The sequence below is a fragment of the Sceloporus occidentalis genome, unplaced genomic scaffold (assembly GCF_023333645.1).
Source record: "Sceloporus occidentalis isolate IW3139 unplaced genomic scaffold, rSceOcc1.0.p SCAF_6, whole genome shotgun sequence".
In the NCBI taxonomy this organism is placed as follows: domain Eukaryota; kingdom Metazoa; phylum Chordata; class Lepidosauria; order Squamata; family Phrynosomatidae; genus Sceloporus; species Sceloporus occidentalis.
In genome coordinates this window covers 125,808,681-125,832,694 of record NW_028316986.1, presented here as the reverse complement: position 1 = coordinate 125,832,694, position 24,014 = coordinate 125,808,681, and the positions used below count along the sequence as shown (strand labels likewise).

The window sequence follows — 24,014 nt, the reverse complement described above, 5'->3', positions numbered from 1 at the left end:
ATTCCTGTAACTGACTTCTTGTCTCCTAATTCTGATGCAAACGAACTGTCTACATAGCAATCTAAATCTGCATTACTGCTTCTGATGATTAACTTTTTGTCTATAGTCCCTTTCAAATATCTTAACAAGTGTTTTACAGCTGTCCAATCCTCAACTTTAGGATCACAAAGTCTTCTAGATAAAACGTTCACAGCATACGCAATGTCTGGTCTAGTGTGGCAAGAAATGAATTGTAGAGATCCTATTATGCTCCTGAAAAATGTCTTGTCCTCAAAATCTCTGGTTGTTGGTTCAGATACAAAACCAGTTGTCATTGGAGCTCTAACTATCTTAGCATTCTGTAGACCACACTTTTCAATCAAGTTCTCTATCTTCTTTCTCTGGCTTAGTAAACAATGTCCTTCTTGTGTCCATTCAACATTAATGCCTAAATAAGACTTCAACAAACCTAGGTCCTTTAAAACAAACTTTTCTGACAATTCTCTCTTAACTGTTTCAATTTCCTGTTTTGACTTTGCTGCTACACACAAGTCATCCACATAAATCACCAGCACTATGTCTCCTTTTGTATAAACACAAGCATCTGCTACGCTTCTTTTGTATCCTAGCTTAACCAACTCGTCATTAATGCACAAATTCCATGCTCTGGCACTCTGTTTTAAACCATATAACGCCTTCTTCAATCTATAAACTTTCTGACTTCCATTCTCTTCAAAACCTTGTGGCTGTTCCATAAATATTTCTTCATCCAAATTTGCATTTAAATAAGCTGTTTCAAAATCAAAATGTTCAACAACTAAATTCTTCCTTGCTGCTACAGCTAACACCATTCTCAAACTTTCTGGCTTTGCTGTTGGAGAATAAGTCTTATCAAAATTCTCATACTGCTGTTGTGCAAAACCCTTAGCTACCAATCTTGCTTTGTACTTAATGCTACCATCAGGCATTTCCTTTCTCTTATATACCCATTTACAACCAATCACTTTCTTATCTATGGGTCTATCAACAATTTCAAACACATTTTTGTTCACCAAGCAACTAAATTCACTATCCATTGCTTCACACCATCTTTCCTGTTCTTCCCTAGAAAAAGTTTCTAACTCTTCAAAACTCTCAGGCTCTTCTACAACTGTACAAGCTCTTGCCTGTGTCACAACAAATCTATCTGATGACTTCCTAACTCTGTGACTATGCCTGGGTATGAATTCTGCCGTTCTGCCTCTCTCCTCATCACTGTCTGCACTAGAAGTTGTCGTTTTGCGGCTAAATCTCTTGTCTTCTGTCATTCTAGTGGTTACTGGTCTTGATTGTGTCTCCCCATCTGAGGTACTACCACTACTGCTAGTAGAGGCTTCTGGCTTGACTGAAACCCCTCCGTTTCCTGAAGTTGGTTCAGTCTGTGCTTCCTGCTCACTTGAGCTTCCTAACCTTAAGAACACTTCTTTGTTGGCATGCAGCTTGTCCCAGCCAGCATGTCTTTCAAAATTTGCAGACCTAGAGTACTGTACTTCTCTTCCTCCCAAATGAAACTTATAGCTGTTCCCTGAATATCCTAAAAACATAAGCCTTTTGCTTTTTGGTTCTCCTTTTCTCCTAAAACAAGCAGGTATGTATACATGTGCATATTGTCCAAAAACTCTTAAATATTTAAAATTTGGCACTCTCCCATACAAGACCCTGTAGGGAATGTCTTCAATCTCTGAATGAAATAACCTGTTGCTTATGTGTATGGCAGTCAGAGTAGCTTCACCCCAGAAGCTGTCTTTAACTCCGGCATCTGCCATCAGGCAAGCAGAAATCCTTTTAATGTCCTGGATTTTTCTTTCTGCTAAACCATCCTCACTTGGACAAGCAGGATTGGTGGTTTCATGTCTTATTCCCACCTTCTGAAACCAATTATACAGCTGGTTGTTTAAAAATTCGCCACCTCTATCTGTAACAATTGTTCCTACTTTGCTATCAAATTGTCTTTCAATCATCCTTACCCATGCTTTCGAACTTTGCCCAGCATCAGACTTATTTTTCAATATTCTTACAAAAGCATATCTTGAATATCTGTCCACAATTACTAGGAAATATTTGCTTCCTCCTAATGACAAACAATTTGCTTGGGCTACATCAGCATGTACAAACTGAAATGGTCTTTGAGCAATTCTTTTGGATTTCTTAGCAACTGGAAAAGCTCTGACCTTGACTTGATTACAAACTGTACAGTCTAAATGATTTTTGCATTCTGCTACTTTTAGATCTGGACACATGCTTATTAAATTCTTTAAACACTTGAAACTAGCATGGCCAAATTTTCTGTGGAGCTCATGTATGCAGTCTTTGTGCATCGGAACATTATCAATATTGTTGGCATTCTCAACCTTGTAATTATCAACATTTTCCTCCAGGAAATAAAGCTTATCCTTTTTCAAGCCTATGCCACGCAGTTCCCCATTCAATGTTATTTTACACAGATTCTTTTCAAATGTGACTATGTAGTCTCTGTCTGTTAATCTGCTTACTGATAACAAGTTGTTTTCTAATTCTTTTACATGCAAAACATCATTAAAGTTTTCTTTTAGCCCTGGAATGTAAACTGTCCCCATTTGATTTACAGTACTGAGCTCATTCCCATCAGCCAAAACTACTGCATTTACATTTGCTGGCTTCTTATCACTTATTAAATTAATGTTATTACACATGGAGGTCGAAGCTCCTGAATCTACAAGCCATTTGGAGTTTGCATTTTGTTTTTCCTTAATCATGGTTGCAAACACCTTATTATTATTTCTATTGTCCTTCAAAAATGGCGGCTTGGACTGCTTCTGCCTCTGGTCGTGCCGTGGTTGCCATCTGCTCTCTTGCTTGCTTCTATCAGCAGCCAACTGCTTGCAGTGCCTCTGCAGATGTCCTATCTTTTTACAGTAGAAACATTTTCTTTGTTCCCTCGAAGAAGCTGCCTGGTCCAGCCCACGCACATCAGGCTTGGCTTGCTCACTTGGCACGCTCTTAGAAGTTGCTGCGTCATTTCTCTCAGACAACCTCCTCTGGTTCTCTTCCAGAATCCTGGCCACAACTAAGTCTCTTGTTAATTCTTCTGTCGGTAAGTTTTGCAAAGCATTGGTAATGTTGCTCCAAGAAGGATCTAATGACTCAATCAAAATATAACACTGCTGTTCTCTACTTATTTCCACTCCTCTTAGCTCAGCCTGCACAAACAAGTCCTGCATAGTTTTTAAATGTTCTATCACACACTGCCCTTTTGCCATCTTCTGCCTATAAATTCTCTTAGACCATAGCATTTTTGCAAAGGCAGTTGAAGGAGTGTGTAGCCTTTGAAGTGTTTCCCACACATCTTTCGCGATCTGTTTATCCCTTACGTCATTAATCAAGTCTTCTTCCAGCATTAGAAAAAGACAAGCTTTGGCTTTGTTATCTTTTTCTTTCGTGGCTGCATTTGCTTCAGCTGGTAGCCCGGCTTCAACACTTGCCCACAAACTTTCTTTTACAAGCAGAGACTGGGCATAAATCTTCCATGTGGAGTAGTTGCTTCTATTCAATTTACTAAACTTCAAAATCTCCATTTTAATTTGTGCAGTGACTCAATTGACACAGTCCTTTTGAGTATGCACAGCTAACCCCTTTTGGGCTTAATCAAAACACAGGAGGAGTTACTCACGGAGCTTATCAGTGCAGCGCAAACAGCTTGCTCTGATCTGTCTTCCACAAAACTGTCTTCCACTCTCTGGAACTTTCAGCTTCTGTGGATGCTGGGTGCTGCAGTGACTGGGCCCATAACCCTTGTCAGGGATGATGGGAGTTGTTGCTCTTCACCTCTGGCTCGAACTCACCACCTTGTTACGCACCGGCGCTGACCAGTTTTGGCCAGTGGTTAAAGCTTTGCTCTAAAGCAGCAGAGTTACAGAGAATAGGCTGAAGACCCTGACAAACTCTCCAAGCCTTCTCACTCTTGCTTCCACAGAAGTCTTCACACTTCTTCAGGATCCAGCTGGCTCTTGTATCTTCACCCAAGACACCAGACAACTCAGTAGTCTTATATAAAAGATCTACTTTATTCTACTATATACAGCTCCAAAACTATCCAATACAACAATACTCCTCACTACTATCCACTACTACTACCCACAAAATACATCGGGATTCATAGCCATTATTATAGTCATTGCAAAATACCACCCACTGTTGTCTGTTTCCACCCAGTGGGCGTGTACATCCACTCTCATCGGTTCTCTTGGTTCAACCCACAATTAATGATTTCATCATCTCAGCCTTGACCACTTAACAATTCTCAGGTGTGTTCAATTATCCACTTTACATTTCTGTCCTTGGCATTTAGGACTTGTTAATTCCATTACCTTTTACACCTGTGTGGCTTCTAATTGCTTCTGCTGAGTCACCCTGACTCTCACATACATGTTTTATTTCATTCACTGTATATCCCATGTTGCATTTTCCTTAACACTTAATATATAACTTTCTTTAACAACCTAACTCCTACAGGAATTAAATGGTCAGCGAGTTCCAACTGCTTGATGCAGGTAAAACAGGAATGCCATGTGAGCAGTAACTCAGTGATAGGCAGAAAGTCAAGGGCTATTTGAAAACAGAAATCATGTGGAAGAGGGCTAAAGGAATAGTAGCCAAAATAGCATATAGAGATCCAATGAATAATTCCCCTTTTTCCTATTGCCTTCAATGGGTTTGACTCCCAGGGAAATGTGTTCAGTATAAAGATAACAATATCAGTATACTTAAAAAATATTCATGAAGAAATAAATACATCACACCATAAATGTCAGCTTCAGGAGGAAAAGGATCTCTTGACCGAGCCACCCCACTCCCTTATCTAGTCCTTCTTACAAGTTGTCTTGTAAAGCATGGCAGTGCAACTGTAGCCCTCTAGATTGCTTTGGTCTACAACTGCCATCAGCTTGATCCAGCATAGCCCAATGTTGAGGAATAATGGGATTTGTTATTTGAAAACATCAGGAGGGTCACAGTTGCCCAGTTGTTATGAAGAAGCTGACCTGTGATGAATATGGTGGGAATGGAACAAGATCATGGAACAAGACCATCACCCTTGAAGGAATTTTGTCCTGAAATTCTCCCTCCCCTCTTGCTTTCCTTCAGATTTTCCATCAACATCCTTTTCAGAATGGGGCTAATTTACTTATTTATTCCAGTAATAACAAAAACAACAACAGAAGCTTATTTATGAAAAATAAATCTGGTAGACATTACCGTTGTGTTACGAGGAACAACTGGAGCTGAAGAATGCTCTGGGCACGTTGATGTTGTATTTTTGGGTAAGCTTGCATTTGCTTTCACCATGTCCACCAGGGCAACACTTAAATTCACACGGAGTGCATACAAGAGAAAGAAGCCAAAGAAGGCCCAGATTGCTAAACTGAGACGAGAAGAGCAGCATATTGGGGCTAAAAAGAAAAGAGACACACATCATAAAGGGTTAATGGTACCCCCCCATCCCAATCCCTCATCTCTGTTGATGAGCTCCCTATTTCTCCACACCCTCTCCAGCATTGTTTTGATATTGCCAACTTGTGTAGCTTCAAGTTGTTTCCGACTTATGGTGACACTAAGGGGTTGATGGGGTTTTCTTGGCAAGTTTCTTCAGAGGGAGTTTGCCATTGCCATCCTCTAAGGCTGAGAGAGTGTGACTTGCCCAGGGTCACCCAGTCGGTTTACATGGTTGAGCAGGGATTTGAACCCTGGTCTCTCCCTGTCCTAGTCCAACACTCAAACCACTATGCCACACTGGCCCTCATAGTTTTGATATTCCTTTATTCATCGTGTAATTTAAATGGGTAATAGTACCATTCAATGAATTTTCTCTCTTTTGTGCCAATATTGGTAATAATTTGGAGTCTTCCAAATCAAATTCCATTGTTTATCTTCTATTTTTATCCCCCAATCTGACTCCGATATTAATTTCAATCTTTTTAACATGTCAAAAGAGGCTGACATACAAAATTATTTGCATTTGTGTAGCAGGCCTTAGGAATTTTGTGGAACTTCTCTCTCTCTTTGTCTCTTTTTCATTCTCTCTAATTTTGTATAGGTAAATAGAAATTTTAAAAAAGCAATTTACAATAGATATAACAAACAATAAGTACCCGTATATACTTGATGATAAGTTGACCTCATGTATATGTCGAGGTCAGGTTTTGGGGCCAAAATTATGGATTTTGTTATGACCAATGGATAAGTCAAGGGTAAAACTCAGCAGCATGTAACAAACAATGTAAAGGATGAAGCAAAAGAAAACAATGCTGATGAAGATTTTTTAAAATGTTGACAGACATCCTAATGTCTGAATAGATGTGCTCACTCTAAAGGCTAGATGGATAAGATAGTAGAGGGGGTTAATGCTTCTTTTAGGCACTCTGAGAAGAGATTAAGCTCTCACTTTTCACCAGGGCATGGTTCCTTTTTTGATAAGAGTTAAATTACAGTACTTACATTGACCCAGTTTTTTGGATCAAATTTTTGACGTAAATTCCTAGACATAAGTCTAGGACATATACATGAGTATATATAGTAATCCATATATAATAAATAAGATTCCATAAGTCTTCAATAGAGCAAAGGCCAGAATCCACACAAACATCTTCATCAGTGGTCAATATTAAAGTTTGTTTAATCTTCTAGTTCTTCCTGAGACAAACTCAGCCTAAAGGGAAGCTATGGGTGGTGAAGGTAAGAGGCATTTTTTACTCTTAAAGTAACTTTTCCAAGTTCTAGAGTTTAGTCCTTTTAATAGGTGTTGGAATTGTGTGGCCTTCTGGACATTATTGGATTGCAGCTACCAGCATTCCTCACCTTTGGAAAAGCTGCCTCTGGCTGCTGGGAATTGCAGTCCATCAACATCTAGGCAGGTCACACAATTCTCATCACTGCTTCACAGTATGTTGAAGAAGGATATGTCGAGTAGGCAGGGTGGCTGAACTGCAACATTCCTTCCAGGTAGGAGGCATCTCCTACACCATTTTGCAAGACTACATTCTGTTCTAGTTTTAACTTTAACACACAAAACAAATAATTTTAATTTTTAAAATTATGTATGACGACAACATGTGAGTCATCAACACACAAAATAATATCAATCACCTATTTAGACTGTGAAGACAAAACTGTAAAGACAATCTAGACCGTAGGGTGAAAAAGGGAATTGGGTTTGGAATAGTACAGATAACTTTCTGGAAAATCAGTTGGCAATCTTCATGCTGACATAAACAAATGGTGTAATATATACTCTTGTAGTCATAAATCAGACCAGGCTAATGTAACAGAAAGCAGTAAATCTCCAGGCTTCCAGACAGCAGGTAAACTACCCCATCAGTATAACAAAACTACCCCATCAACTCCAGAACAATCATCTACTCTGACAGACACGGGTTTTGTAAACAAGAATCTTCCTCAGTCTTGCTGCTTCTTGCCTCACAGGGAATTAAGGACTGAACCTGGAACCTTATAACATATGAAGCATATGCTCTACTGTTGACACACATTAGGATTGGAAACAAATTTCATTATTATTCATTGCCAGGTTTTAAAAAAATAAAAACAGAGCTCCTGACAGTTGGTAAACTCTCTTGGGAAGTATTATAGACCAGCTAGAATCTTGTACAATTTTCTCCCAGTATTTGAATATCCCAAAATGTCCTAAAGAAATGATTTGGCATGGAATACATATTTTTCCCATAATCTTTATTAATTTTACAAATAAAAACAAATTGCCATGTTATCAGCAAAAATTACATAAAGAAGACAATGTATACACTATAACATGCGAAAAATAAAACATCTAAAACATCTAAATTCTGGTACACAATATCTTCTTGTCTTCTAAGACCCTTCCAAGGTTTCCCTTCCTTCCAGTCCTGGAGTGTTGAAGAACTCATCTCATAACAGTCACAATTTTCCCACTGCTCAAAAATATTGATGTATAAATTTAAATAATACTGCTAACCTTGTGTATGTTTGTCCAAATACTTTAGTCACAATAATACCGTCGTCCAAATTAATTCTAAATTTATCCCTAAAGTAAGCCTGTTATACTCCCTAATCAGTTTGACCATACAGACACATTGGGATACATATTTTTAATGCTACCCAGAAGCTGGAAGTTTACACACACCCACTTCCCACATGTTTTTCTATGAAGAATAATTCCTTTGCAATGTTTTGAGGTACTTGAATATGAGGAGAATATTGTGGAAGAATGTTCATTTTCTTCCGCAGCTAGGAGAAAACTGTTGTAATTATTCATCCCTGCGTTAATTGACAAAACAGTTGAGGACTTGCACTGCCATCACTCTCACCCTATCAGTGTCATTCAGATGTAAGTTAACCTGTACCCAAGTCAGGGCATCTAGGTTCAGCAAATAAGAAGCTGTTATCATTTATATCAACATTAACAGACATGATTCTCTCATTGAATTGTTCTAACTTGATGGCACTGTGTCTTGTGTCACAATGAACTACATTAAGGAGTCCATAACCCCTGATATAAGTTGCTTTAGCAGGAAATGCATTCTCCACTTACATCCCAACTACCAAGATCAAACCTTCCCACCGTGAAAAATCATTTTTTCCCTTACCCCTTTTCATTGATGACCCTGGAATGTATATATCGACTTCACCTTCTATCTGGCCCTTTTGTTGTTAGTATTACTGTGTTGTTTTTAATGCTGTTTTTAATTGATTTTATTGGAATGTTTTTATATATAATTGTTTGCCGCTTTGATCAAAATTTTGGAAAAGCAGGTTACAAATAAACTATATTATTATTATTATTATTATTATTATTATTATTATTATTATTATTATTATACCATTTTCACAGACCACAGCAGGTGTGTGTGTGTGTGTGTGTGTGTGTAAGGATACCTAGGCTCGATTTTTAAATAATGTTGAAAAACATACAGGCAAGTAGTGAGAAAATATTCCCAGAGTCAATACAAGACACAAAAGGCAGGGATCACAAAATAAAGCACATACACATGCACACACAAGAGCAAGCCAGCATGTTCTGAGCCAGAAAAACAAATCCAAGACATCAAAATGGCCCCAAGGAGTACTTCTGCAAAGACTTGTGAAAGAACAGGAGTCATAGAAAAATCTGAGAAATATCTATTCACAAATAAATCCAAAGAGTTCAATGATTTACATTCCCTACAAGGATTAGGATGAAATTAATAGTATCATGTGTTATCTGCTTTGTTTCCCCTGTTCCTTTGTAAGCCATTAATAATTACATTCTCTGCACACACGATGGGAAACATTGCAATGGAGAAGAAATAGTCACCATCTTTTATGGACAGAGGATTTCTCTTGACAGAAGGGCAACACATTAACAACCATTCCTCAGTAAATGATTCACAATTAAGAGAGTTCATATTTATATACTCTGGTTTCCCTTTCCTTTTTACTTTCAATCAGAATAAATATAAACAAGTGTTTTAAAGAATTGTTAAACTGAAATTGTTATTCATGCATACATAGTTTAGGTTTATCTATGCAGTCTTCTTATATGTAATCTTGTCTTATTCTCCTGACTTATTAACTGTCATTAATAAGTTCCCCTCTTCAGATGTAACGAGTGAACTCTGGTTTAATACAAGCCAAGGTATTTACTCCAAAGTTGACACACAGTAGGAGAAGGGAGAAGAGTGTGTGGCCTCAACATTTATTCCTGGCTTCATAAACTATCTGTTTGTTTAAAGGTGTATGTAAGAAAAGAAAATATTCCTGAGCCATTACAAAGTAACCCATCTTAACATGTACTTGTCAATCATGACATGCAAGCAAACTGATCTCTTATTTTAAAGATATATTTTAGAATAACTCCAATTTCTTTTTATTTTAGGATGATGATTACACTTTGGAAAACATCTATATTATTCTCACTCTCTGTGTCATTCATATACATAATCCTTAAAAAAAATCCCACTAACGAATACATCACTCATTTTATGGTCCACGAAACAGGACATAGCATTTAATTCCTTACCGTTAACATCTGCAGGAGCCGCTTCCTTTACAATCAACCTTGCCTTTGAAGACATATTTTATAATCTCCTAACAACAGTTGTGCTGGATAGACAAAATGTTCCCAAGAGCTGAATGGAAAGTTGCTGTAACATTATCCATTTGAGGAAGCTGCTCAGTATGTTTGCTCTTATAAATGAAGCAAGGTCTAAAACAGGCGTGGCATGTCCTGCAAGTTTAAGACCTCGGTGTTCTAGTAACAGCCATTAAAATACCAGTGACACCCCCCTCCATCCTTAATCCAAGGGCTTCTTTTATCAATTTCTTCTCAGTCTTTCTTTTGGACCCCCCTCTGCTGCTGCTGCTGCTGCTGCTACATGTGGAATATCCTGTTGTGCAGCTTTCTTTTTCTGAGCAAAGTCCCTGCTTTCAGGTCATACCATGTTCCTTTGAGGAAATACCACTTCACCAACCATGGAGAGACTAAGTAGAACCTCTGCCTCTTACTCATCTCCATTAGATTTCCTGTTTAACCATTCATGTTATTTTATATTTAATATTAAATCCTTCCCAGCAGTTAGTGCCGATTTACAGCCTAGCAATGGAAAAAAGCAACACAGTGAAATCATATTTTCCTCTTGTACAAAGTCCAAGCAGAGTTACATGCTGTTCCCAGAGGGGAAACCCTACAACCCCCACCCCAATATCAATGTGTATGGTACCCAAAGCCAGCCATTGCTGTGGCAAATGAGACAGAATATCTCACCACCCTGGCAATAGGGCAACAAATTAAATTATGTAACTTTAATAACAGTAACAGATTTAATAGCTAATTATTTGTTGCTTTTTCATACCACCCAAAACCTGCTACCTGAGATTGCCACTTCATCGTGACAAAAGATAAAGGAAAAGTCATCCCCATCGTCCAATAAAGATAGCATGGCTGTATTAACTGCACAATATGGAGGAAGGGTGAAAGCGCAGGGATGTCTTTTTGCTAGCCTTGCAAGGTGGGGTTGAACAAGGAATAGCTGTGCTATCCTATTTCCAGATGCTCAAAAATGTCTAGATGCACAGTATACACAACATGTGTGAGTTTTCTAAATGCTGATCATGTATTTTATCGGTTCAATTTTTGCTATTAAAAGTAGGGATGTAAGCCTGGTAGCTCTGAAAGTGGAAGGAGATAAGCATACATCTTTTAAATAGTAATAAAAATGTGCATGGCAAAATGATTAGCATCATAAGACAGTAACGGTGCTGTGATGCTATTACTGTAATCACCACTTGGAAACTCACACACACACACACACACATCGCTATTAATTCTAGCCAGCATGGTGTAATGGTTTGAGTGTTGGACTATGACTCTGGAGACCAGGGTTCAATTTCCACCTCAGCCATGAAACCCACTGTGTGATCTTGGGCCAGACACACTCTCAGCCTCAGATGAAAGCAATGGCAAACCTCCTATAAACAAATCTTCCCAAGAAAACCCAGTGAGGGGTTTCAGTCACCAGGGTGAAACAGGGAGGCATAGTAAAACCACAGAATGCATTTCTAGTCTTAGGGTTGCAGTAAGTTGGAAATGATTTGAAGACACACAACAAGCACATACACACATGAATTCTGGACCTATGAATATAACACTCAGTGCCTTACAAGATGCTGTTTTTAAAGAAAAAGTTAGGATGGATTTTCTATTTTGCCATCCCCTCAGGGTGAAAGAAGGGTTGGCCCTCTAACTATTTTTTGATTTTAACTCACTGAACTCTAGCCACACTGACCAATGGTGGAGGATTATGGAGCATGTAGTCAAACCTCTCTTCCCCATGGCTCCTCGCACCTCTCCTTCTCCTTATCTCATTCCTATCCGCTCCCTCCCTATCTCCCAACTCCCATTCTCTTGCGCTCTCTGGAATTGCCGCTCCGCTGCCCCAAAAGCAGCGGCAATCCATGATCTTTTTCTATCTCAATCATTTAATCTTCTTGCCCTCACTGAAACCTGGCTTCCAGCCCACGATACTGCTACCTCTGCTGCCCTTTCTCTTGGCGGTCTCTCTTTTACCCACACTGGCCGCCCTGAGGGTCGCGGAGGAGGGGTCGGCATCTTATTATCAAAGTCCTGCCAGTTTCAGGTTCTCTCTTCTCCCCCCAGCTACTCCTTCTCCTCATTTGAATTACACTCTATTAGACTCTATTTTCCTCTGCAACTTCGGGTTGCCATCATCTATCGTCCTCCTGGTTCAGCGTCTCAGTTTTTCACAGATTTTGAATCTTGGTTGACATTTTTTCTTTCGGATACTGTCCCCTCCCTGATTTTAGGTGATTTTAACATCCACCTCGACGATCCCAAGAATTCCTCAACCTCTCGCTTCAGCTCTCTCTTAGCTTCCTTCGGTCTCCAACCCCATTCCAACTCTCCAACCCATTCCCTTGGTCACTGTCTCGACTTAGTTCTCCCCTCCAAGTGTGTCGTGTCTGACTACTTGGCTTCTGATTTCCCACTATCTGACCATCACCTACTTTCCTTTACTCTTACCTACATTCCTCCTCCCCGTCATACCGTCCTCCGCCAGTTCCGTGATCTTCATTCTCTTAACCTTAACCATCTCACTCAGTCCTTGGATTCATCCTTCGCTTCTCTCAAGCTTGGGGACTCTGCTGACTCAGCTATGTCTTTACTGAATTCTACTCTCTCTTCAACTCTTGACAGCTTTGCCCCAGTATCTACGCGCGTGTCCTCCTCTTCCTCTACGACTAGGCCTCAGCCCTGGATCACTCCCACTGTTAGATTTCTCCGGTCCTGCTCCCGAGCAGCCGAACGTCTCTGGAGAAAGTCCAGGGAGTGGGCTGACTTTATCCATTTTAAGTTCGTTCTTTTATCCTTTTCACGCGCCCTGTCGATGGCAAAACAAGACTACTTCAAATCATTGATCTGCGCCAACGAGAGGCGCCCACAGCGCTTGTTCTCCTGTTTCAACACACTTAAAACCCTCTCCTCCCTCCGTCTCTCCACTATTTTCTCCCTCCGACTTCGCCAACTACTTCATTACAAAGATCACTACCATTCGTTCTGAGTTAACTCTTCTTGATTTGGCTCCCACCACTAATCTCCTCGCCCCTCCTACTAATAAACTCTCTGTGTTTCCTCCTGTTTCTTTGGAAGAACTCTCTTCGCTGCTGAACTCATCCAAACCTACCACCTGTTCTCTTGACCCACTTCCTTCTCATCTTCTAATCTCTATAGCCCCCTCTTTGTTACCCTCCCTCCTCTATATCTTTAATCTCTCGCTCTCTTCAGGTTCCTTCCCCTCAGTCTTCAAACATGCCTTAGTTTCCCCTATCCTGAAAAAACCCTCTCTCGACCCCTCTTCCTTGGCTAGCTATCGTCCAATCTCTCTTCTTCCTTTTCTCTCCAAGGTGTTGGAACGAGTCGTCTATTCACGCTGTCTTGAGTTTCTTGAAACCAACTCCATTCTGGATCCCTTCCAGTCTGGTTTTCGCCCACGGCACTCCACAGAGACGGCCCTTACTAAGATCTCAAATGATCTTTTGCGGGCCAAGGCGAATGGCCTTTATTCTATCCTTGTCCTACTCGATCTGTCTGCGGCCTTCGACACCGTGGACCACTGTCTCCTAATAGATGTACTCTCTGACCTTGGTTTCTCGGGCCTTGTTCTCGATTGGTTCACATCTTACTTGTCAGATCGATCTTTTTCAGTGGTCTCGGGTGGTCAGACCTCGTCTTCTGTCCCCTTATCTGTTGGAGTTCCTCAGGGCTCTGTTTTGGGTCCCCTTCTGTTCTCTTTATACACACTCTCCCTTGGCAAACTTATCAGTTCTTTTGGTTTCTCCTACCATCTTTACGCCGATGATACCCAGCTGTACCTTTCCACCCCTAATCTTTCACCAGAGCTAGAGCAGCAAGTGTCATCCTGTTTAACATCTGTCTCCCACTGGATGCACCATCGGCGTCTGAAGCTCAATATGTCCAAGACTGAGCTTCTTGTTTTCCCTCCTAAGCCCACCCTTCACTATTCCTTTTCTATTTCCGTCAATAACATCTCGATCCAGCCGGTCCAGGAAGCCCGCAGTCTCGGTTTCATCTTTGACTCCTCTTTGTCATTTATCCCACAGATCCAGACTACAGCCAAAGTCTGTAGATTTTTTCTCTATAATATCGCCAAAATCCGTCCATATCTCTCAGCTTCTACCGCAAAAACACTGGTCCATGCCCTAGTGGTCTCACGATTAGACTACTGTAACCTCCTCCTGGCAAGGCTTCCTCTCTCTCACCTCCACCCATTAATTTCTGTTCAGCATTCAGCTGCACTCGCTCGCCGTTATGATCATGTCTCCCCTCTGTTGTCTTCCCTTCACTGGCTCCCTCTTCCTTTCCGCATCAGGTACAAACTTTTGCTACTCACCTTTAAAGCCCTGCATGGGCTGGCCCCTCTTTATTTAACTGATCTTCTCTCTCCCTACATCCCTACTCGCACTCTCCGCTCTGGTAGCCAAAATCTCCTCTCTCAACCCAGGATCTCCTCTGCCCCGTCCCGGATCGGTCCCTTCTCTCTAGCTGCCCCTCATTCCTGGAACCTTCTTCCTCTGCATGCACGGCTCATCACTTCCCTAACCAGCTTTAAAGCTGAGCTGAAAACCATATTGTTTAGGGAAGCGTTCTCAGGGAATTTGTGATTGTTATCTGGCTGTCTGACAATATTTGATGTGATGTGATTTGTTTGATATTTGATGTTTTTAATCTGTTTTTTCCTTTCTATATGGTAATTTTATCTATTCCTCTTTTAATTGTTATTATCTTAGAATGTACGCCTTGGGCAGGCTTTTATTTACTCCTAATTTTACCGACTTTGTACAGCACTGTGTATAATTACAGCGCTATAGAAATAAAGTTTAATAATAATAATAATAGTCTAAAAGATCTGGCATGTCAAAAGTTTCCCCATCGCTGATCTGTATTGTTTGCTTATCCTGTCACTCTCAACTAGACTGTCCTTTAAAAAACAAAGTTGCATAGCTAAGGAGATTTGTGGGCAATTGCACAAAATTTATGTCACTGATGCAACTGAAGAAGGAACATGTGTTTACATTTCCCACTATGAACTTTGGTATCAAGTAAAATGGGCAGAGGCAGCAAACTGAGAGGAGTAAGAGTTGTCTTGTTTGATAGCATTCTGTTTCCAACAGCCATGATTCACATGCTCTGAGAATTATGGGGTGTGTGTGATCTGATCAATCGATTTAATGATTTGAGTTTTAGTTGATTACTTTATCTATTCTCAGATCTTTCAGCTATTTTGAAGCTAGAGCGATACATTCGTTATACAAACTCCCTCTCTTTATAACACATTTATATCACAGTGCATGTGATTACATAGGATATGAGATATCTCTTTTTTGCACAGATAAGAAAGTTACTACAGAAGGTTTAATGAGTTTAGTTAACTGTTAATATGCTTTTAAAAGTCTAATCAATTTTATTTACATTAGAAAGGGGAAAAAGGTTAACAATTATGTGTGTGTTGTGTTCGTTCCTTCAAGTCATTTCCAACTTATGGCAACCTATTTTCTTGGCAAGATTTGTACAGAGGAGGTTTGCAAGTGTATGAGGCTGAGAGCATATAACATGCCCAAGGTTACCCTGTAGGTTTCATGGCTAAATGGAAATTGAACCCTGCACTTCAGTCGTAGCCCAATGCTTAAAGCATTGTACCACAGTGGCTCACATAACTATTTAATGTATGTGAAATTGTGTTTCATGTTTAAGTTAAAAGCCTACACCAAACAGCTTATCAGAATGAAGATAGAAATAACTTCCGAGGCACTTCCCCTCGTTTCTCTCTGGTGAGTGGCAAAGATGTTTTTCTTCCATTCAGCTTTTAATTATTTTAATGTGGAGTTTGTTCTAGTCTTTGTTATGTTTTTCATGTCAGTTATGCTGCCCATCTGGCTATCTAGTTGAATCTGTTCTGAAAGTTCATTTATTCCAAGTTAGGGCACTGGTCTGAGTCAAAGGGTGGGTTATAAATATTTTGATCAATAAAAATTCTTTTTGAAGTAGTATTTGTTATAAGTACTTTCATTTTTAAACACTTATTTAGCCTGCTAGTTGGGGCACTGCCAAGTGTTGGCAAGCTGAAGAGTGTCCAGAGGAGGGTCAGCAAAATTGTAAAAGCTCTGGAAGCCTTGCCCTATGCAGAGTAACTTAGGGAGCTGGGTATGTTTAGCCTGGAGAAGAGAAGCTTAAGAGGTGTTATGATAGCCCTATTTAAATATTTGAAGGGATGTCATATTGAGGCTGGAGCAAGTTTTTTTCTGCAACTCCAGAGAACAGAACTTGCAGGAATGGAGTCAAACTACAGGAAAAAACATTCCACCTCAACATTAGGAAGAACTTCCTGGCAGCAAGAGTTGTTTAACTCCCAGAACCCTTCATAGCCAGTGGCCATGTTGGCTGAGGAATTCTGGGAGTTGTAGTCCAAATAACAAACAAAACTACCCACATTTCCTAGCTCTACTATGAATGAAGAGGATCATAGGCAGGCATTTGGGCTGAATCATATCAGAGATAGAGGGGTACAGCTGGCCCACTGTCTCCATGGATTCTGCATCCACAGATTCAACTATCCACAGCTTGAAACTATTCTAAAAATCTAAAAACAAATCTTGATTTTGCCATTTTATATAAGGGATACCATTTTACTATGCGACTGTATATAATGGGACTTGAGCACCCATGGGTTTTGATAACAACTGGGAGATAGGGCGTCCTGGAACCAAACACAGCAGATACCAAGGCCTTTCTGTATTTTACTATCTTAGAATACTTTTAATATTTATTATTAGAAACATCTCCTTCTCTTCAACAAAGCAGAACAAGAACTATGTGAACAGGACATGCTGTAACATTCCAAGTATTTTCAGCGAAGATGTCGATGCTTTGATATGAGTGAACAAACCTATTCCATCGGCTAGACTTGCAATGATTACCAAACTTTGGTCACTCAAATGTTTTGAACTCCAGTTCCCAGAATTTCTGTGTTGACCAAACTGTCTGGGACTTCTGGAAGTTGAAGTCCAGAACATCTGGAGGACCAAAGTTTGGCAACCACTGGGCTAGAGTAAGGCTGGAGAACCTATAGATCTGTAGATATTTTGTACTCACTCCCATCAGTCCCAATCAGATGATGAAACACAACAAAGAAAGGTTGGAAACAGGGCACCAAAACAAATTCTGGCTCATTCATAGACTGATTTTAAGGCTTTTGGAAAACGACCTCAGAGCATTGGGCCCACAGGAGACAGCATACTCTTCTCACAGTATGCAAAGGGATCTTGTAACACCTTTGAGACTAATTGAGAGAAAGAAGTTGGTAACATAACCTTTCAGAGACTGAAGTGTACTTCATCAGATGTGTCATATTATTATGAAACATTTCTTCTGGTGTTCCTCCAACATCATCCCTAGAAGATGTCATGGTTTATTCTTTCAATAACAGCCTACTGAAGTGGAGTGAGACCAAATGATAGCAACTAACCTGAGATCTTCCAGGGAGCTTCATGGGTAAGCAGTGATGAAACCAGATATCCACCCTCCAAATACAGCACTTGGTTCTTGACACTAAATTGTTTCTGCCATTTAGACAGAGTTGACAGTGTCTTGCAGATACCGTACTATCAAAAAAGTCTTGGCGTTGCCTATTAAAATGCTTTCTTCCTTAACTGCAAACTTGTTGTTAAAATCATGCCTTTTCTTAGATCAGGAATTCACTTTAAACTTTTCAGGATCCATCTCTTCTGTTATACTGGGGAACTTGCCACATCACCTTTAATAGGTTTTCATTTCATTCATTCAGGCTGGAATGGGCTTGAAAGCTAACTGCCCCCCCCCCCCCCCTTTTAATACTGCAATACTAAACATATCTGCTCAGAAGTCGGTCCTATTCATTTCAGTGGGTCTTATTTCCAAAAGGGTTGGTATAAAATTTCTGCAATCCTATATCCAGTTCTCAGGGGGTAAGCTTTATTTAATTCAATAGAAAGGGACTTCCTCAGCTTCTCCTCTGCATGCGAGAGCTCCCACTCCCCCCAAAAAAGGTTTCACAAAGGCACATGACATTCTGCTGAGTGAAGTGAACTGTGGAGCAAGAGAGAGAGGAGAAGACAAAATTAGTAGTGAAATCAAGTAGAAGGACCTCCTTTGGGGGAGCCCCTCCAGACAGTGGAAGTCAGATTTTGGATCCAGCCACGAATGATTCATCTGATGTAGAATAGTTTTCATCTATTAAATTACATTTGATTAGAACAAATTTATTGGAATTTATTGGAATGAAGACCTTCCAGAACAAGGACTATAGCTCAATAGGAAAAAAACATGCACAACATGCAAGGCCTATAACCTCAGAGCCCAAAATTAGGGTATTTGCACATAAACCTTTTAGTGTTGAATTGCTAGACTTCATTCCTTCACCTTTTAAGGGGTATCCACCCAACATGAAATCCTGTCATTGCCATTCTGTCTTTCCTGTGGTTTATCCATCATCAGACTACAGAATTTCTGCCTTTTCTTTAAAAATGAGAGGAATGCAGCCTCCATTGATGCAGATGCTTCTGTTTCCTCCGGCTGGTGAGATTTTCATATGGTTCAGTCATGTCAGTGCACGGAAGCTCACTATTGCCTTTCTGGTGAGTTTAGCATCTCATTTAAGCTTAAACAAACCATAGAGCATATAATATAATAATATAATATAATATAATATAATATAATATAAATCTTTCTAATCACTGAGATAAACCTCCTTGCTAAAATGGCAGTGACTAGAAGGGTTCAACACTTGGAATCTTTTGTTTAGGACATAAAATGCTATTTCTGGTGAGCATCCCTCAAAAAGCAGAAAACCCACTTAGAATCATTCCAGATAGTGTCCACAAATTACAAAAAAGGGACTTCTTCTTGCTAAAATGTGTCTCCCCTGAGCTCCACAGTGTGGCCACACTTTATTTGTTTTTGTTTTTTTGTTTTTGATAGGGAAAGTAGTACAGTCATTCCTCTGTATCCAAAGATTCTTTATCCATGGATTCAAGTATCCATGGCTTGAATATGAATACACCCACACACACACATCCCTCCATATTTGCGGTTTTGATATTTGCGGATCTGATTATTCACGGATTTGATTAATATGTTCTTTCTAGGAATATCTAGGTCCTCTAATGTAACTCATGGTCTACTTTAACTAAAAGTTGCACTGAATGACCTAGAGATTCCTAGAGAGACTATTCTACTAGGCCTTTGTAGCTCCTCCAGTGCAGTTCTATAGTCACTGTCTGTTGGACGTTGACCAGAGTTGTCCTGGAGGACCTAGAGATTCCTAGAGAGGTGTCCTCTCAGGTAAAAACTTGGTGTTTTTGTTATTTGCGGTTTTACCATATACACGGTAAACGAATATAACCCTTGTGAATATAGAGGGACAAGTGTGTGTGTGTGTGTGTATTCCAAAAGGCAAACCTTGATTTTGCCATTTTATATAAGTGATTCCATTTTACTACGCCATTGTATTTAATGGGACTTGAGCATCCATGGATTTTGGTATCCTGGAACCAAACTCCAGCAGATACCAAAGGACCACTACATTTCGCTTTTTAAAAAATATAGGTAGAAAACTGTTTTAGCTCCAATTAAAAGCTTGCTTAAGAAAATAGCCGATAAAATGGCTCTCACTGTGTTGGGCTCAAGAGAACTGGACTATCTTCATCACACGTCACTCCGACTGAGGTGGATGGGCCATAGTGGGATGAAAAGATAGGTAGGGAATTGCAATTTCCCTGGGAAACTGCTGCTGTTCTGCTTGCAGATCACAGTCCAAGAACAGTGAGATGTCTTCACTGCAAAGGAGGACAAGACACCACAATATGTAGGCCATTCAATAAAAAAGTAGGACATTACAAAATAAAAGCTAGAAATACTCATATAAATGTAAGTGCACGTTTCTTAGTCATGCTCAAATTGGAGGATATTTTGGAATTCCCCCTGGATAGAAGTCTTATATGGAGGACATGTCCTGGAAAAGGATGTCTGGTCACCCCGGGTGTAAGGCAATTTGGTAAGTTTATGTCAGATGCATTAAGTCAGTGGTTCCCAAACTTTAGCCCTCTAGATGTTTTGGACTTCAATTCACAGAATTCCTGACAGTTGACCAAGCTGGCTGAGGCTTCTGGGAGTTGAAGTTCAAAACATCTCGACGGTCAAAGTTTGGGAACCACTGTATTATATATTATTCTCAGTTGGCAAAGAGATACTAGCACTGAGGAAAACCACAGTGAGCACAAAAGAACATGATATGGAAAAAAAAGGTACAGGCTGTAACAATTATTTGCAAAACCAGCTTATACCAGATAAGCACACTGTGCATTCGCAACTACTGATTGAGAAATGTCTGGAAAAGATAAACAGCTAATGCCCCCTTAAAACTGTTTTTAGTTATTTTTAGTACTTTAATTTGGTTTCTAGGTCTTTGTTGAATGCTTTCAAACTGCTTTAATCTACTGTACATTGCCTCGGTGATAAATACCATAAATAGATAGATAGACTGACTTCAAGAATTAACCTTTGCCTTTTGCCTTCACTGTTAGTCTTCTTCCCACTCTCTACCACTGAAGATATCCCTTTGCATCTTGGGGTGCATCTCTACACTGTAGAAAAAATGCAGTTCCACAGCACTTTAAGTGCTGTAGCACCATCCTACAGAATCTTGGGATCTGTAGTTTTGTCAGGAACCAGCACTCCTTGGCAGAGAAGGCTAAAATATCTGGTAAAACTACAAATCCCAGGATTCCATAGGATGGTGCTACAGCACTTAAAGTGGTATCAAACTGCATTAGTTCTACTGAGTAGATGCACCCCTCCTCAATAAAGTAGTGATAGAGAGCCAGTGTGGTGTAGTGGTTTGAGCGCTGGATTAGGACCCTGGAAAACCTGGGTTTGAACCCCAGTTTGGCCCTGAAAACCCACCTCCCTTGCCTTCCCCAATGAACTCAACGGGATTTATATCCAGGGGTAGCCGTGTTGGCTGTGTAGCAAAGTACAGCGGGCCCTCTATATCTAGGGATTTCTTATCCAAGGATTCAAGCATCCACAGCTTGAAAAATAAATTCCAAATATACTGTAACTTCCAAAACGTAAACCTTGATTTTGCCATTTTATATAAGGGACACCATTTCACTACACCATTGTGAAGGGACACCTTTATGGGGACAGCCAAAATGCAAAAAATACATGTTGCAAGCTTTCAACACTTTGAGAGTTTGTCACATGTATTTTTTGGAAGTACAGTTGGCCCAAAAAGGTATATATATCTCCCTTTTTGGTGGACTTTCAATGGGACTTACCTCCGAATAAAAAGGGATAATGAGCCATTGCGGTATAGTGGTTTAAGCGGTGGACTCTGGAGGCCATGGTTCGAATCCTAGCTCAGCCATGGAAACCAACAGAATGACCCTGGGCAAGTCACACTCTCTCAGCCTCAGGGGAAGGCAATGGCAAACGCCCTTTGAAGAAACTCGCCAAGAAAACCCTGTGATAGGGTCGCCATAAGTGGGAAAGGAGTTGAAGGCACACAACACATAGCAACAATAAAGAGGCATAATGCTAGGCTGCTAAGGAGGAGGAGTAAGACTGCTGTTCAGAGAGCTCTAGTCTACCCCAGAAAACTCCCCCCCCCCCCCGGTCTGCTACCTTCCCCTCCCCAGCCATGTAAGGGAACACTGGGCAAGCCACGCTCTCTCAGCCTCAGAGGGTATCAAAAAAAGCTAGGGAGAAGACAGACAGTTGTTCAGAGAATCCTACCCAACCCAGACGTCTTCTCCTTCCCTCCAGACATGTAAAATGAAATTGAGCAGGTCACACTCTCTCAGCCTCAGAGGATAGCAAAATGGTAAACCCTCTCTGAAACAAACCTTGCCAAAAACCCCGCAGGACAGGTGGGCCTTAGGGTGGCCATGAGTGGGAAAGGGCCAGAAGGGACACAGTAATAACAACAGCAACAAAGAGGCATAATGGCAGGCTACTAGGGAGCTTCAGAGAGCTCTAGTCCACCTCAGAAGACTTCTCTCCACTCCCCTCCCTTTCGTGTGTGTGTGTGTGTGTGTGTGTGTGTGTATATATATATATATATATATATATATATATATATATAATTTAGAAATTTTTAATCTTTAAAATTGTTTAATTGTTTTTTATATTTTATATTTATGTATTTTAATATTTTGTATTTTTTAAAAAAAATTGTATTGTTTTATACTTCTTTGCCGTCTTGAGTCCCTATATTGGGAGAAAGGTGGGATGTAAGAAAATATAATAATAGTAATTATAATAATAATTTCTCCACCCCTGACCCCCCCTCAGGTATGACCATGTAAGGATTGGCCACACTCTCTCAGCCTCAGAGAATGGCGAAAACAAACAAGCAAACACATAAAACAACCCTGGAACAAACCTTGCCAAGAAGACCCCCCCCCCCCATGAAAAGTTGGCCTTAGGGTGGCCCTAAGTGGGGAAGGACCTGAAGGCACACAACACACAACAACAACAAAGAGACATAGTGGGAGTTTCAGAGAGCTCTAGTCCATCCCAGAGGACTGCTCTCCCCTCCCAGGGCAGCCTGTTCCCCCTTCTCTCCCCCACCCCTAATAAATATGGCCATGTAAGACACACTCTCTCAAGCTCTGAAGGTGAGTCACACTCTCTCAGCCTCAGAGGAAGGCAAAAACAATAGCAACAACCCTGAAAGAAACCTACAGAAGAAGCCCCCATGATGATAGGTTGGCCTTAGGGTGGCCCTAAGTGGGAAGGCACACAGCAACACACAACACACCCTCCTTGCCCACAAAGGCTGCTGCTCTCACCTGCCTTGTCCAGGGTGGCCTGGGACCCTCTTAGCAGCAGGAGAGGGGTGCGGTGGTCCTCCCGGTCCTCTCCTCCTCCTCCCTCTTCCTCCTCCTCTTCTCCTCCTCCTCCAAGTCCCTGGTTCTGCATGGCTCCCTTCAGTCTAACACAGGAGAACCCACAAAGGAACCTCTACTTGGCTGGCTCAGAGCATGAAAGAATAAGTGCCAGCAAGCCCAGGCAAACATGTGACCCAAGGCCGGGCGGAAGTAGGGCCCTCTTTGGCTTCAGCCGCTCCCCGCCTACAGGGCTGGCCCCTGCCTCCCTGGCGTCTTTTATTCCGTCATCTTTGATACTGGCAGGCGTTTTTTCTCAGTTGTTTGTTGTTGAGGGAAAAGGAAGGGCGAAGGCTCTGAAAGGGCCCTTCCATGTTAATATGTTGTCTTTCCTGACGCATGATGGGGGACTCTGTCATGGGGTTTTCTTGGCAGGTTTCCTCAGAAGGGGTTTGCCATGAGGCTGAGAGAGTGTGACTTGGCCAGGGTCACTTTACATGGCCATATTTTATAACATAAAATAGTAAAGCATTAAAATATCCATATAAAGGGAGCACGCTTCTCTGGAGGGAAGATTTATTTATTTATTTAATAAATAATAATAAATAATAATATATTTTATTTGTACCTCGCCTCTCTGTTCAACACAATGTTAAAAATACAACCATAAGTCCTCTCCGCAAAGGAGGACAAGGCACCACTAATTGTAGGACATTCAAGAGAAAGGCAGAATGTGACCAAATAAAAGCTACAAACACTAATATCACATAGAAATTCATGCTCCTTAGTCATAGTCCAAATGGAGGGCATTGTGGAATTCCTCCTGGGCAGAAGGTTGAAATATAGAACATGTCCTGGAAAAGAAGGATGTCTGGTCACCCGCCCCCTAAACTGCAAATCCCAGTATCATCACATCACATTGCTAGAACTATAATTCCACTTTAACTGCTATGGCTGCCAGCTGTAGAATCCTGGGACTTGCAGTTTAAGGAGTGGCACTTAGGATTCCCAGCCAGAGAGCTCTAAGGCCT

At 40.7% G+C, this 24,014-nt stretch overlaps 1 protein-coding gene across 3 annotated transcripts in view; it reads right to left on the bottom strand.

The window, feature by feature from the left end:
* LOC149311374 (sialin-like) overlaps positions 1-23,150 on the bottom strand; it is a 46,655-nt gene extending 23,505 nt beyond the window's left edge. For 2 of the 3 annotated variants that reach the window (XM_089530907.1, XM_089530909.1), the window contains exons 1-2: positions 22,948-23,150; positions 5,251-5,444 (exon numbers count right to left, since the gene is read on the bottom strand). In XM_089530907.1, coding sequence (XP_089387033.1) covers positions 5,251-5,444; positions 22,948-23,077 — 324 coding nt within the window. In that variant the 5' untranslated portion in view covers positions 23,078-23,150. Of the gene's footprint in view, positions 1-5,250; positions 5,445-10,042; positions 11,161-22,947 lie in introns of those variants that run through there. The other variant, XM_089530908.1, reaches the window with a different exon arrangement.
* Between the last annotated feature and the right edge of the window lie 864 nt (positions 23,151-24,014).